Source organism: Stegostoma tigrinum, chromosome 49 (assembly GCF_030684315.1).
Source record: "Stegostoma tigrinum isolate sSteTig4 chromosome 49, sSteTig4.hap1, whole genome shotgun sequence".
Lineage (NCBI taxonomy): Eukaryota > Metazoa > Chordata > Chondrichthyes > Orectolobiformes > Stegostomatidae > Stegostoma > Stegostoma tigrinum.
The window spans coordinates 3,841,938-3,857,497 of record NC_081402.1 but is presented as its reverse complement, the minus strand read 5'-3'; the positions used below and the strand labels follow the sequence as shown (position 1 = coordinate 3,857,497).

General features: G+C 44.5%; 2 protein-coding genes across 2 annotated transcripts in view; one reads left to right on the top strand and one right to left on the bottom strand.

Annotated features, from left to right (window-relative positions):
- Positions 1 to 455: 455 nt before the first annotated feature.
- On the bottom strand, positions 456 to 4,550 carry LOC132207483 (trichohyalin-like). Its single transcript, XM_059643171.1, has one exon. It carries the CDS (start codon positions 4,515 to 4,517, stop codon positions 456 to 458), a length of 4,062 nt encoding a protein of 1,353 aa, XP_059499154.1. The 5' UTR covers positions 4,518 to 4,550.
- A 10,833-nt stretch (positions 4,551 to 15,383) lies between these two features.
- huwe1 (HECT, UBA and WWE domain containing E3 ubiquitin protein ligase 1) overlaps positions 15,384 to 15,560 on the top strand; it is a 221,466-nt gene continuing 221,289 nt past the window's right edge. Inside the window, 1 exon segment of the mRNA XM_059643207.1 lies at positions 15,384 to 15,495. The gene's annotated coding sequence lies outside the window, so the exon portion shown is untranslated.

The following is a 15,560-nucleotide window of genomic DNA, read 5'->3' as shown; positions in this document are numbered from 1 at the left end:
TAATACTGGATAAAAGTTTCCATTTTACCATTTGATTGTATTTTTGTTACAGTGCCTCATCACAGAGACTGTTTAACTTGATTTTAGGCATGTTTGAAAAGTGTAGTAGAAAAATAGAAGGACATGGTGACTTGGCAGTTCTGAGTCCTAATATGGGCTTGGGAGTTTCCAGTGGAAAGAGATTGAGGAAAATGGACGCAGGGGCTAAGACTGTTTAATGTTGTCAAATACAGGCATACAAACAGAAAACAGCAAGTAATAAGGCTGGGTAATAAAATGGAACCTTCCAGTGGCTGTTCACTGCACGTCAGTGGTAGATGTTTATTACATTCTGTCACACATTTGGCAGGCCAAAAGCTCTCAGTTACAGCTTGCATAAAACTCAATAGAGAAAACTCCCCAACACCCGCCCCTACCCGCCCCACCCCCGTTGCTCGACTCCCCTGCCAAGCCACTCACTTCACCATAGAAATTTTCCCCTTTCCTTTCTTCATGTGCTCCAGTCGTTTGTTTCGTCCTGCTTCCTCCATTTTCCATGTCCAGGAATACTGGCTGAAGATTGTGTTGAAGTTGGGGTTTTGGAGGGCTTTTTGGAATCGCTTCTGGAAAGCTTCGGATCTCCTGGCTTGCGACTTCCCTTGAGTGTCCTGCACTGAGCTTACATCCATCGTGTCGATGCTGTCTCTTGGGTGTAGTTTACCACTGTAGGCTGCTGATGCCTCCCTTGATATATCCTGCAGTGACTGTCCAGCATTGTCCTCAGATCTTCCAGTGTGGTCCTGGCACTGTACTAGTGAGCCCTTGAACTTTTGATGGTAGTAGCTCATGATGTTGGTGGCTGCCCTGGCATCAAGCAGTGGAGATTGTAGGCTTTTCGTGATCACGTCAAAGAACAGAGCTTCGGTGGTGAAAATCTCTGCTGCATTCCATACCTGGCAGTTGGCATCCTGCGCCTGGTCCAGGAATTGGCTGAAGGTGCCCGTGTCACACATGATGCCCAGGAAATCATGGAAAGTGACATCTCTGCCTTCATTCACCGCCAGAAACTGCAAAGGAACTGGGACCAGCTGGTTGTTCACATAGATGGACAATGAGTTCATGATTTTCAGCAGCGAGACGTTGTCAATGTTGCCTTGGTTATTTCTGTCAAAGAACTCATAGAACTCCCGAAAGGCATCCACCTGTTGCTGGGTAAGAGGGGACTCGTCGTAGCTGTCAACTGGTTCCAGGATATCTATGTAATGGACTAGACGGTGAAGGGTCATGCCCATGAAACTAGGTACCTGTACATCCCCACTGGCCTTCTTTTCCCTCTGATCTTTGATGCCAGCTTTCTTCTTGGTGAAATAATACCTGACAATGTGCTTGGTCGAGTCGACAGAGAGCTCACCTAAGCGTAAGATCTCTGCTAGGATCCTAAAAAACACGGTGTCAGTCAGGAGTCCTTTCTGAGACCTTGGGCAGTCACAGCTGTCCGGCAGCTGGGCAAAGTAACGGAGGAACCGGTCAGTGTCTGTGACAAACTCCAGGAAATCTTCGAAGCACACCTGCTTATCTCCGTTGACATCCAGGAGAGTGAGCAGCTCACAAAGCTTTGACTCGGTCAGCTCGATGTCCATTGTGCGCAGACCCATACACAGATTGTGAATGTTAATCACATCGTGGGCAGGAGGCTCTGAGAACAGTTTAAAGAGTTCATAGAATGCTTCCAACTCATTCCTTAACAGGGACCACCTTTTGACCTCACTGACCAAGGGGCACTGGTGGAGACGTTTGCTGGCGTGGGAGGGACACGGAGCTTTCTGAACGTATGTGAGCATTGCAGGGGTCGGTAGGCAAGGGGCCACAGCAAATGGCATGGCAGATGTTGGCAAGGTGGTATTTGTCATACGAGAGCTTGGCTGGAAGGATCTATGCAGCTGGGATCTTGATGGGGAAGTGGAGACAGGGAAAACTGGAACTTTTGAGGCAACTGAACCATTTTGCTTCACATCAGACCAATTTGCCTTTGATTTTTTTGGAAGCTGTTCCATTTTGATGTTCTTCTGCACACCACCCTCTACTCCCCCACCCTTAGGACATACTCTTTCCTCCGCTTCTTCAACCATCCTCTTTGTGTCTACCCTATGATCCACCTCAGTGTCCACCTGTCTTCTGTCTTTGCTCTTATCACTCATTTTCTCCTGTATGTATTCCTTCTTGGCTGCTCTATGCTCTGCATTTCTTGCTTCCTCCATGTTCCTCTTCACATTCTTCTTCTCCAATGCTCTCACACCTTCAGTCCTTCTCCTCAAGTCTTCTTTCACATTGTGTTTTGCCTCATCCTTCTCCTTCATCTTCCCCAAGTGTTCTTTTCTCTTCTCTTTCTCCTCTTTTGCCTTCTTCTCTACCTCCGGATTATAGGCTATCACTTCTTCCTTTCCTTCTTGCAACTGCTTATCTTTTCTCTTTCTCTCTTCCTCCTTTTTCTTCTGCTCTTCCTCTTTTCTTCTCTTCCTCTCTTTTCTTTCCATTAGCTTCCTGCATAACTTCTCTTCTTCCATTCTATTTTTTTTCCCTATAGCTTCTTCAATCTTAAATTTCATCTCTTGCTTTATCTTTCTTGTTAACTCCTCTTCCATCCGTTTCTTCTCATCCTCTAACTTGCGCTTAATCTCTTTCTCTATTTCATATTTCATCTCTTCTTCCAACTTACGTTTCATCTCTTCAGTCATCTTCAGTTTCTCTTCCTCCAGCTTCACTTTAATCTCTTCCTCCAAATTCTGCTTCATCTTCTCCTCCAGCTTAAGCTTCACTAATTCTTCTTCCAATCTGCGCATTATTTCATCCTCTATCTTATTCTTCAGTTTTTTTCCTACTTTGCTATCCAAATCTTCCTCCATCTCATGTGTCCCCTCTTCCTTCTCTCTCACCTCACTCAATTCTTTTCTTTCCTCATCTTCAACTGCCATTTCTCTTTCCTCTTCCTCCTCGTTCATTTTCATCCCCTCTTTTTCAATTTTCTCTTCTCTTTCCGTTTCTTCTTTCTTCCCTTCCATTTGCAGTCTTCTTTCTGCCTTTCCTTTTTGCATTTTCTCCACTTCGTTCATCTTTTCTGGCTCTTGCATTTCCTTTTTCTCTTCTTCCTCCATCTTTACTTCCTCTTCTATGTCCTCTTTCTCTTGTATTGTTTCTTTGTCCTCTGTGCCCTCTTTCTCCTCCTCTCCCATCTTTTCTTCCTCTTCTATCTCCTCTTTGTCTTCTTCCCTCATAATTTCCTCATCTTTTCCTTCTTCTATCTCTTCCTCTCTCATCTTTCCTTCCTCTTCTATCTCTATCCCCTCCTCTCCCACCTTTCCTTCATCTATCTCTTCCTGTCCCACCTTTTCTCCCACTTCTGTTTCCTCTTTCTCTCCCATCGGTCCTTTGCCTTTTATCCTCATTTTATCTTCCATCCTTTCTTTCTCTTCCTTTTCCATCTCCATGTCTTCCTCCTTCATAATTTTCTCTTCTTCAATCTCCTCTTTCTCTTTCTCCTTCTCTTCCAAAGGTATTCCTTTTACCTCTTCCAATTTGTCCTTCTCTTCCGTTTTTATTTCTTTTTCCATGTTCTTTTTCTCCTTCTCCTCTTTCTTCTCTTTTTCCTCAGATTTAAGTTCATGTGTGTCTCCTATTTGCTTGCCCTCTTCCTCTTCATTACTGCTGTCCTCTTTCTCCCCACCTTCAGACGCTTTGACCGTATCACATTCTCCTCCCTCTTCCTTTTTTACTTCCTCTTCCCACTCCTCTATTTCCTTCCTTTCTTCCCTTTTGATTTTCTCTTCAGCTTCCAAAGTCTCCTTCGGTTCCTCTTTGTCTTCTTTGTCCAATGTGTCTTTTCCTTCTTCCTTTTTGAGTCCCTCTTTCAACTGCTTTCTCTCTTCTTCCAATTTCTCTTCTTTTTTCAATGTTTCTTTGTCTTCCTGTTCTATATTGTCATCTTGTTCCATTTTCATCTGATTTTCATTGTCCTTCACCTTACTCTCATCCATCTCTTGATATTGTCTCTTCTCTTCCTCTTCCATTCTTTTTCTCTCTTCAGCCATCTTTCTCTTTTGACTCTCCTCCTCAATTCTCTTCTCTTCACTTTCTCTGTCTGACGACTCCTCTTCAGATTCCAGGCTGACTAACTCATCCATTTCCTCCTCTTCCTCCTCTTCCTCCTCACTTTCGAACATGGATATCTCTTCTCGCCACTCCACTTGGTCCCTCTCCTGCTCATCATCTTGGCTGAAGCTACAGACTTCTTCTTCGTCCTCTTCCACCTCCTGCCTCTTTCTTTCTTTTTCCTCCTGCCATTGCCTGTCTTCCTCTTCCTGACGTCTCTCGTTCTCATCCTTTTCCGTTTTCACCTCTTGCCGCTGCCTTTTGTTTTGATCCAGATCATACGTGTCAAACTCACACACTTCTTCTTCATCGTCATCATCGTCATCTTCAATTGTGAATTTATATTGAGGTTCAGGCTTAATTCTTGTCCCTTTGTGTTGCCTGGTCTCCATAACCCCCTCTCCTCTCCCTCCTCCTTTGCCCTGTGACTGTGGTTAATTTTCTGATGATATTTTCATTATTTCCCTGTGGCTCTTTAAGATGAGCTTCTGCATGATACAGCCAAGAGCCTTGATAGATATTGCAGTAAAATCACCCTGCTCTCTTGACCGTGCTTCTTTCGGTTAAGAACTGAATTTCCTCAGTCATAAGAATATTTTCAGTATGTGAGTGACAAGATTGCTTGCAGGGTCCAGGGTCTACCGAGTTCCATGTTGTTGTTATCTTAGAATCTCTTCTGTGTCGCTCACAGACTCAATTCATGGTGCAAAACGTCACGATAAATGAACACCCTAGGCACCCAGGGAGATGAGTGTTTCAATCACAGAATGGCCTGTTGATCTGAATAATGTGTGTGTATACATTGGCTTCTTTTTTGGCAGAGGAGGAGGTGTGGGTACTCTGCCAACAATCTTTTTGTTTTGTAAGACTTATTGAGCTTCGAATAATTGTGGGTGTGTGCACTATGAGGTGTCCAATGTTTGTGATGTCACATATGATAATATATTAACTGTTTGGCATCAGGTCCTCTTGCAAAGTTGGGGAAGGGGAGGGCAGGGCTGGATGCCCTTCATTTTGTTTTTTGTGTGACGGATGTGCTGTTGTGCACATTAATACACTCCCTGCAAGGGATTCTTCTCACAGTGCCGACAATTATTGCAATTAAAACACGGTTTTGCTTAGGCATAGGGTAATCCATTCTTAATTGCCTGTTGAGAAGGTGGTGATGAGCTGCCATGTGGTGTAGGGATACCCACTATACAGTTAGGGGCAATAGTGGTGTGAAGTTCCAGGATTTTGACCCAGACACAGTGAAGAAACGGCCAAAGGCATTCCCTGACAGGATGGCGAGTGGCTGAGAAGGAAATGTCCAGGTGGCAGCGGTGTTCCCATGCATCCTGGGCTGTCAACGTCATTAGTTTGAAACATGCTCTCAGAGAAGCCTTGGTGAGTTGTTGCAGTGTGCCTTGTGGATGGGACACACAGCTGCCACTGCGTGAGTGAGGTAGCGGGTGGACATGGTGCCAATCAAATGGGTTGATTTGTTCCTCAACCCCAAGCAGCTATTCATTTAACCATTTCTGATTTACTTCAGGCACATTTACAACCTTTCTTAAATAACAAGACCAACGCTGTGCACAGCACTCCAGACATGGCCTCACCAGTAGCCTGTACAACTATAGCAAAATATCCCACTTTTCTATTTAATTCCTGTTGCAGTAAGTAACAATATTGCATTCGCCATCCTGATCACTTGCTCTGCGTAACTTCTAGTGATTTGTGTACCAGGACACCAGAATGTCTGGCAATTTCTTTCCACTTAAGTGGTATATTGCTTTTCTGTTTCCTGCCACCTGTTATGTTAGATATTAGGAATTCTTACACCCTTGAAAATGACTTGTCGAGATATATCAAGTTGGTCTCTAAATGGTCAAAATAAACTAATCTTCTCAGGTAACAAGGTGTAGAGCTGGGTGAACACAGCAGGCCAAGCAGCATCAGAGGAGCAGGAAGACCCTTCTTCCTGCTCCTCTGATGCTGCTTGGCCTGCTGCATTCATCCAGCTCTACACCTTGTTATCTCAGATTCTGCAACATCTGCAGTTGATAGTATCTCTGAAATAATCTGCTCTTTTGATATTGTTGGGGTGTGTCCAGAGAATGATCTTTGGTAACACATCTACAGAAATTGAGCAGTTGCCAACTGCAACTGTTTGCACTGGATGTTGCCAAAGTGTAGCAAGCCAATGTTGAGAATGTATCCATCTTTGTAGCCAAGACCATTAATGTGCAGATCAAGAGGAAGCTCTTGGTCTTTGTATGGAGTTGGGTGATCTGCTCTGCAATTCAGATGTAGTATCTGCCTCATATCTCACTTCAAAATTGTGTCCTCGGAGATTGTTGATTGTGAAACATGTGGTCTGTTCACCTACAGTGGGTGTGATTTGAACTTCAAACTAGTAAAATGGAAGACCAAGAAGCAATGTTCTGACCAGCACAAGAAACATTTCACCAGACCCGATTACGTTGCTTTCCTGATAAATCCACCCCACCCCTCCCCATCCATAGCACCCGATTTTATTTTCCTGTCTGTGTGTACATGTATGCATAAGTAAGGTGGAATTTATAAGGGAATTAGAATTTTAATTAGTAGCAATAGGCTGGTTGTTCAAAATTGTTAACCATAGCTGGAATGAATTTATTTGGAATTAATAGGTTTTTTTTATTAAGTACAGAAATCTAGTTTGTGCTTCCTGCTAACCTGGGTCTAGACAAGAGGTACATCGAGGAGTTTGGCATTCCTTTTAAAATCTTTAACTTTTGAGACGACCCTGAGAATTGATTTCTCCTGCGTCACCCGAGAGTATTGTGAACATTGAAACAGGAACAGAAAGAGCTAGAGAAACTCAGCAGTACTGGCAGCATCAATGGAGGGAGAAATAGAGTTAACGATTTGTGTCCAATGACTATCCTTCAGAACTAAGGTTTGTTTACAATGGAAAGCTTTTTATTGGTTCAAGAATACTGATCTATTACTTTCCAAAGCTTCTTCTTCACAGAATACAAGCATCACTGCTGGATTCATGAATTGTGAATATTATTGACTGGGCCAACACTTATTGCCCATCTCTTGTTGTCCTTGAGAGGGTAGTAGTGAGTATCTTCATGAACTATTGCAGTCCACTTGGAGTAGGCAGAGTTATAATCCTAATGGGAAGGAATCCAGGGTGTTGATCCAACAACGCTGAAAAAATAGTGATATATTTCCCAGTCAAGATGGAGAGTGGTTTTGGAGAAAATGTCTGTTAGCAATGTTCTCTCGTCCTTGCAGTTTGTAGAGTTTAAGGGTTTTGGAAGGTGCTGTCCAAAGGGCAGGGCATGGTGGAATGAGTGGATATTTATGATTGTGGTGGATATCAAGTGGACTGCTTTGGCTTGGATTGGAATCAAGCATCTTGAGTGTTGTTGGTGCTGCACTCATCCCTGCAAGTGGGGAGAATTCCATTACATGCCTAACTTGCGTTTGGTGGATGGAGCTGTTGGACAGTAACTCAAAGGGCAGAAAGAGACTATTCAGCCCATTATGTCAGCATTAACTCACCAAATGAGGTTCTCACTTTGTGCTCCTGCCTTCTCCCCTTAGCTGTGCATATCGATGTTTTGTAGAAAATTGTTCAGTTCCCATTTGAAAGTCTTCATTGAACTTGCCTCCCCACAGGCTCAGTTAGTGGATTCAAGACCCTAACCACCCACTGCTTTAAAAGAAAAGGTTTCCCCTATATCACTTTTGCCTTGTCTTGCCAATTAGTTTCACTCTGTGCCCTCTTGTTCTCAATCCTTTCATGAGTTGGAACAGTTTCTCCCTATCAATGTCCTGGCCTCTCATGAATTTGAGCATATCTGTCAGATAGCCTGTCAGCCTTCTCCAGGAAAAATAGTTCAACAGATCCAATCTACCTTCATAACTGAAGTCCTCTCATCCCTGGGAGCATTTCCATTCTATTTCACATCCTACCAAAGCCTTCACATCTTTCTTGAAAAGCAGGTCCCGAACAAGACACAATACCTCGGCAGAGGCTGAACCAGTGTTTATTAAACAAATTCAAAAGCACGTCCTTGCTTTCATATTCAATGTTACTGTCACAAAGGCCACATTCCAGAAGTTCTGTCATTGTGTTGAAAGACTATTCTTGTGTAAAGCTCCTGTGCATCCTTGGATGTTAATGGAATGGCTCCAATGCGCAAAGGTGTCTCCTAGGAGAGAACCAATTTGCAGGATTGTAAAGTTGCTCCTACAAAGATCTGCACAGGCTTGATGGGACAAATGGCAGGTCTGACATTCAGTGGCTCGCTGGATATTTAGAAGAAGTTGAATTCTGGGGAGGAAGAGGAGGAAGGCAAACTGTGTGACTTTCAGTATTTAAGAGGGGCTGTAGAAACGTTGAATTAGGTCATTCAGGCTGCTCTGCCACTCATGAAGATCATGACTGCTCTGATAGTGGCCTCAACCTCAGTTAGGTAGGTGCAGCAAGGAACTGGGATGATAAGTGGTATATTGGCCTTCAAGAGGATTTGAGTACTGCGGCAGTTATCTAGGGTCTTGGTAACAGCACACCTGAAGTATTGTGTGCAGTTTTGATCTCCCTACCTAAGAAACTATATAGTCCTCGTAGAGGAAATGCAGCAGAAGGTCATTAGGCTGATAGCGGGATGGCAGGACTGTCATATGAGTCCGTACGAGAGGGGACCTGACTGAAAACATAAAATTTTAACAGGGTTGGCCACACTAAATGTGAGGAGGATGTTTTCAGTAGTTGGGGAATCTATAACTAGTCACAGGATATAGAGTAGAACATTAAGGACTCGGATGAGGAAAAATTTCTTCATGCAAAGGGTAGTAAACCTGTGGAATTCTTTACCACTGAAAGTTGTGAGGCTAAATTGCTGAATATATTCAAGAAACAGATAGATACATTTTTAAACTTTAAAGACATCAAAGGAATGTGGGGGAAAAACAGGAATATGGCATTGAGGTAGAGGATCAACCATGTTCACATTGAAGAGTGGAGCCGCTCAAAGTCAAACACCCTGTTTCTACTTCTAGTTTCGTTGTTTCCCATCTCACCGTCATATCTTTTGACCCTCTCGTTGATCAAAAATCTACTTTACCCAGCCTTGTCTACATTCAATGACTCAGCCCCCATTGCTTTTTGTGGGGTGAGGATTTCACAGACTCATCATCCTCTGGGAAGAAATTTATCCTCATCTCTGTCTTAAACAGAAGGTACCTCACCTTGTTCTCATCTCGCCCATGAGGTAAAACACCCTATCAGCATCCACTCAGTCAAGTCTCTTAATGGTCTTGTATGTGTTTCTAAGGATCATCTTGAATGTTTGAAAGACTGTGTTATTAATATACCTTGTGCAGAAAGAATCTTTTTTTTGTCTAAAACACGGGCTGTAACTGTTTTCCCCAATTTGCTGAGGGTGGCAAGTAGGGCAAATGATCAGCCCATTTGGTCCTTGAATACAAAAGGACCCCTCCTGCCATCACTGGAATCACATCTGGGGTGAGAAACTCCTTGTGCTTTTTTTTTGCTTGCTAGCTATTAAGGTCTTTTTTAAAGTAGTCAATTAATGGCCACTTAAGGGCCTCAACTTGCCATCTCCCCAATCATGTGCCTTCCTTGGGATGGGTAGATGGTTATTACTTAATTGGGAAGCCATGACATCTGCCGGCTCGGTTATGGGGAAAGAAGGGGTCTCAAAATCACCACAGACATGGCTAGCTGTAAGAAGAAGAAGAGGGTGGTGGTTGATGGGAAATGTTCATCCTGGTGTTCAGTTACTAGTGGTGTACCGCAAGGATCTGTTTTGGGGCCACAGCTGTTTGTCATCCTTATAAATGACCTGGATGAGGGCGTGGAAGGATGGGTTAGTAAATTTGCGGATGACACTAAAGTCAGTGGAGTTGTGGATAGTGCGGAAGGATATTTCAGGTTACAGAAGGACATAGATAAACTGCAGAGCTGGGCTGAGAGGTGGCAAATGGAGTTTAATGCGGAAAAGCGTGAGGTGATTCACTTTGGAAGGAGTAACAGGAATACTGGGCTAATGGTAAGATTCTTGGTAGTGTGAATGAGCAGAGAGATCTCGGTGTCCACATGTATAGATCCCTGAAAGTCGCCACCCAGGTTGATAGGGTTGTTAAGAAGGCGTATGGTACGTTAGGTTTTATTGATAGAGGGATTGAGTTTTGGAGCCATGAGGTCATGTTGCAGCTGTACAAAACTCTAGTGTGTCCGCACTTGGAGAACTGTGTACAGTTCTGGTCGCCGCATTACAGGAAGGATGTGGCAGCATTGGAAAGGGTGCAGAGGAGATTTACCAGGATGTTGCCTGGTATGGAAGGAAGATCTAATGGGGAAAGGCTGAGGGACTTCAGGCTGTTTTCGTTAGAGAGAAGAAGGTTAACAGGTGACTTAATAGAGACATACAAGATGGTCAGAAGATTAGATAGGGTGGACAGTGACAGCCTTTTTCCTCGGATGGTGATGGCTAGCACGAGGGGACATAGCTTTAAATTGAGGGTTGACAGATATAGGACAGATGTCAGAGATAGGTTCTTTACTCAGAGTAGTAAGGGCGTGGAATGCCCTGCCTACAATAGTAGACTTGCCAATTTAAGGGCATTTAAATAGTCATTGGATAAACATATGGATGATAATGGAATAGTGTAGGTTAGATGGAATTCAGTTTGGTTTCACAGGTCAGCGCAACATTGAGGGGTGAAGGGCCTGTACTGCGCTGTAATGTTCTATGTTCTATGTTGAGCAATGGGGTGGTCTCTGAAAGCCAAATCCACCCCCTCTCGCTGAACTTCCTTTGCCCCAATGAGGAAGAAAATAAGAACTGGATACCCAAGGGATAGGTCAGTCTTGCTTGGCTGACTTTAGGAAATAACCAGTCTCTGACTGGTTGGTGGCTTGGCTCCCTCTTATCGAGGGCTGTGTTAGGGTGGGCTCCCCTCTTCCACCTTGCTCAGCCTGTCAGCTCTTAATGAATCACCAGCTAACACACTTGGCCAAGCACTTCAAATTAACATGGGAAACATCTGCCTCACAGGGAGTTTACAGCTCAGAAAGAGGCCATTTGGCTCTTCCTGTCCACTCCAGATGAGAAGAAGCTCCACAATTATACCTACATTCCTGCTGTTGGTGCTCAGCCCTGTAGATTAAAGTACGTACCAATTTATTTTATAAGGTATAACTGCAGAATTACAGGTAGTTCTGCTATAACGTGTGTTTTGTTAACACGAATTAGCTGTAATGTAAATGATAAATAGTGGACACTGTTTGGATAACATGAACTTCCTGCCGTACATGTATAGCAATTTTCTATTTCCCTGTAACACTATTTTCTACAGTGCGAGGTCAGACAAGAATGCAACTGTTGCATTATAGGAGAATTACCTGTCGACCATTCAGCCCATCAAGTCTGCTTTGGCATTCCACGAGATCGTGGCTGATCAAATAATCCTTAACTCCGCTTTCCTGACTTTTTACCCATAATCCTTTGATTCCGTTACTGTTTAAAAGTCTGTTATAGTTAACATAATCAATTCAGGCAGTATCTTCAAGGCGTCCTACCACCTGGTGAAAAACATTTATGTTTCAACACTCCCCCACTCCATGTTTCTACCAACTACTTTAAATCTATACTCACTGGTTATTCGGCTCTCCCAATAAACTTTTTCAATCCGCTCTAAGGCCTTTCATGATGTTATGCACCTCAGTTAAATTTCTCCTCAGCTTCCTCTATGCCAAAAAGAACAATCCTTGCCCAGATTATTCAATCTTTCCTGTTACAATTGACATTGGACAATGCATTGTCATCCCCTGATCCCACCATTCTACTACTAGTCATAACATAAATTTTGAAAAGCTTTACTCGATTACCCAATATTAACAGTTATCCACTTCATCCATATTGAGTTTAGAATAAAAATAAACATCAGCCAGATTACTTTCTAAACAAGAGAATTATTGATTTATTGCATAAACAAAACGGAAATCATTCAGAGAAGATGTAAAATTGATTAACAGTGAGTTTAGAATATGAAATAATATTTATCCTTTTGAATAAATGAACACCAATTAAAGAGCAAAAAGAGGTTTCTCCAGAGGGAGTAAGTTTGACAAGATAAACACTTGGCTAAAAATGATTAGTCCTTAAAAAGTAAAAAGCATTTTGTGTGGAAAGCTCAAAATGCCGTTCAGTTGCTTTCCTCATACACATAGCCAGGTGGCACTAAACACAGGAAATTGTCACCTAGGACTTTTGCAGAGACAGGTCATTCAGGAGTCATCAAGAATTCAGAGGCTTTTCATGAGAACAGCTCTCACACTAGCCTCTGAATGGGTTTTCACAGTAAACGGTAGATAATAATCTACTTAGCTTCTCTCTCAGCAGGCTGTAGCCCAAACAACGTCAAAACAAAGCCATAGTGGTGAGGGGCCAACACCAATAAAAACATGATCTGGGATTGTATCACATTGCCAACTGCAGTAGTTTACTGTGCACAAATTGGATGCCACAGTGGTATAATGGCAAAGTCACCAGGCTAGTTACCTACAATCCAAGGCAAACATTTTAACGGGTGGCACAGTGGTTAGCACTGCTACCTCACAGTACCAGTGACAAAAGTTTGATTCCACCCTCAGGTGACTGTGTGGAGTTTGTACATTCTTTGTGGGTGTGCTGGTTTCCTTCCACAGTTCAAAGACGTGCAGGTGAAGTGGATTGGCCATGCTAAATTGTCCATTCTGCCCAGGGATGTGCAGTCTACGTGGATTAGCCATGAGAAATGCAGGGTTACAGGGATAGGGTAAGAGGGTGGGTCTAGTTGGGATGCTCTTCGGAGGATCGGTGTGAACTCAATGGGCTGAATAGCCTGCTTCCACACCATAAGGATTTTAGGATACATTTCCTACAACAGTGACAACACTTCTGAGAAATCAAATGGTTGCAAAAGATATCACAGATTTTATTAAAATATATTTATGTTTTGCAAGTATACCTTTTTCTTAGTTGTTCTCAATGTATTCAGAAAATATTATTGAGGTTTCCATGATTTTATCTGGGAATACATTTTCCCTTGCCTTTCCTCGTTCTAATTTCACCCCTGCAAATTCTATGCTCCATATGTATGGTCTCTGTAGATGTTCTGCAGCAGTAAAAATTATTGCAGAAAGCCACCATCTCCAATCTATGCCAATGTTTCCAGTAGTTCCCCTCTCCCCAGTCAAATCCAACCCAGTGTTGCAAATGAGTTCAAGTCCATTCCTTTAAAATCCAAAGCATGGATCCAATTTGGTGTTTTGAATGAGTTCCCCCATTTCACTTTATCTCAACCCAGCACCAAATCAGGGCTTCCAGGGAAAGGACTTGGAGCTCTAATTCATAAACAGAAAGAGTTGGAGAAACTCAGCAGGTGTTGCAGCATCTGTGGAGAGAAAGAAGAGTTAATGTTTTAGCTCCAAGCGACCTATGAAAGTACCTCTCTCATATCAGAGTTAGTCTTTCTCTGCACCTTCTCTGTATTTGTTTAGCACTGTATTCTGCATTCCATTCTGTCGTGTTGTAACAAGGTCAGCCAGGAGGACTTAATTGAATGAGTTGCCAGATTAGAGCTGTTAACCTGGTCCAATCAGGGATAACAAAGTGTGGAGCTGGATGAACACAGCAAGCCAAGCAGCATCTTAGGAGCACAAAAGCTGACATTTCAGGCCTAGACCCTTCATCAGAAAATCCCTGGCTGACTGGCATAAATGTGAGTGTCAGAGGTTCTGAAAACAACAAATGCTGGAGATCAGAGCAGGTCAGGCAGCAAGCTAACATTTGGAGTCTGGATGACTCTTCATTGGAGTTTCTGTTTGAGATTCTGTTCACCCTGATGAAGCTGGATCAGAGTCTAGGACTATAAATAAAGGGTGACTTGGTGACAGGACACTGGCCTCTATGGACTTACTTCAGTACTATCCTGATGTCTTTCCACAAGCTATAATTAGCCCGGATAGCATGCGAAACAATACTTTTCACTGTATGTCAGTACGTGTGACAATAATAAAACAAATCATTTCCTTTAATTATTAATCCACCCCAGCTTTTTCAGTACTCCCTGCCAATGCAGTTGTGGGGAGGAGGGAGTAGGAATTCAAATCCATTCCCCTCCTGAAAGAGGAAGAATTCCTCAGCAACAAACTCCACTCCAGTGTTTCCAATGGCGAGGATTCAGAATTTTTTTTGGGGAGGGAGAACCGGCGGCGGTTGGGAGAGAAAAACTGAATCTGCTCCCTTCTAGGTGAATCCACCCCAGTTCCTCCAGTGGACTCGGCTCAGCCAAAGCCACTGCTCACCCGTCGGGAGCACAGGCACCTCCCGTCCTGCAGGGCGGCGATGTCGCGGAAAGGCAGATCCGCACGCCCCCCCCCACCACAAACAACGGCACCGCCACTCATATTGACCCCTCCCAGGCCTAACCGCCTTCCCGCTTAGAGATCCGACTAGACAACCGTTGAGTCCTTACAGCCCTACCTTATCCAAAACACAACGAACAGACAAACAAATCTTTTAAAAACTCACCGCACTTCCTTCGACGCTTGCGCAGACCCGACGGTTAGGCGGGAACTTCTTGTCAATCATTCGTCGCTACCCCACCCCCATCTATTAGCCAAACAAAAAGACGGTTCCGCAACTGCGCAGGCGCGCTGGTCGAGCATTGCCCGTCCACAATGGAGGGAATGCGCACGCGCATTTTCCGGCCCTCGCGCCGCGCCGGCACTGCGCAGACGCCATCGTCCAGGTCTCATCCGCCCCGCAATGAAGGGACGGCGCACGCGCGGTTGCCCTCCAGCGCGCACGCCCCCCCCCACCCACATTCCATGCCCCCTCAACGAAAGGGACCTCACCGAGCGCCGGCGTACTCGTTCCGGTTAGGAGATGAGGCAGGTGCGTTGAAGGACGAAAACGGCACAAAGGGACTGAGTACGCGCAGTTGCCCTCGTTCCCTCCGAACCACGATCGCGCACCCTTCACCCTCGTCATACTCCCTCCACCCGTCCCCCCCCCAAGCAGGACGCGTGGAAATAATCTGAGCATGCGCTGCGTCACCCTTTCCCTTCCCAGCCGGGTAGAACCGATCCTCCGAGTCCTCCAGGGCGGCGACGTCGGAGGAGGTCGGCGCCTCCTCCCCTCCCCCCCGCAGCACGCTAAGTAAAACCCCATATCGTCTCTCCGCCCCCCCTCCCCTTACAACAGGCTTTCTCCGGACGCGTGCGCAGTGCGGGGCCGCCGGATTTGTGGGGTAGGGGGGGGTCCATCGCGGTGGCGGCGGCGGCGGGCAGGCGACAACATGGCCGATGTTGTTCAGGTGAGAGAGAGACAGACACACACACAGAGAAAAGAAATGTCGAAACCTTGTCTTCTTTATATTTT

What these genes read in the sequence shown, in the direction of transcription:
- LOC132207483 (XM_059643171.1), bottom strand. Translation starts at nt 4,517, where the DNA reads ATGGAGACCAGGCAACACAAAGGGACAAGAATTAAGCCTGAACCTCAA.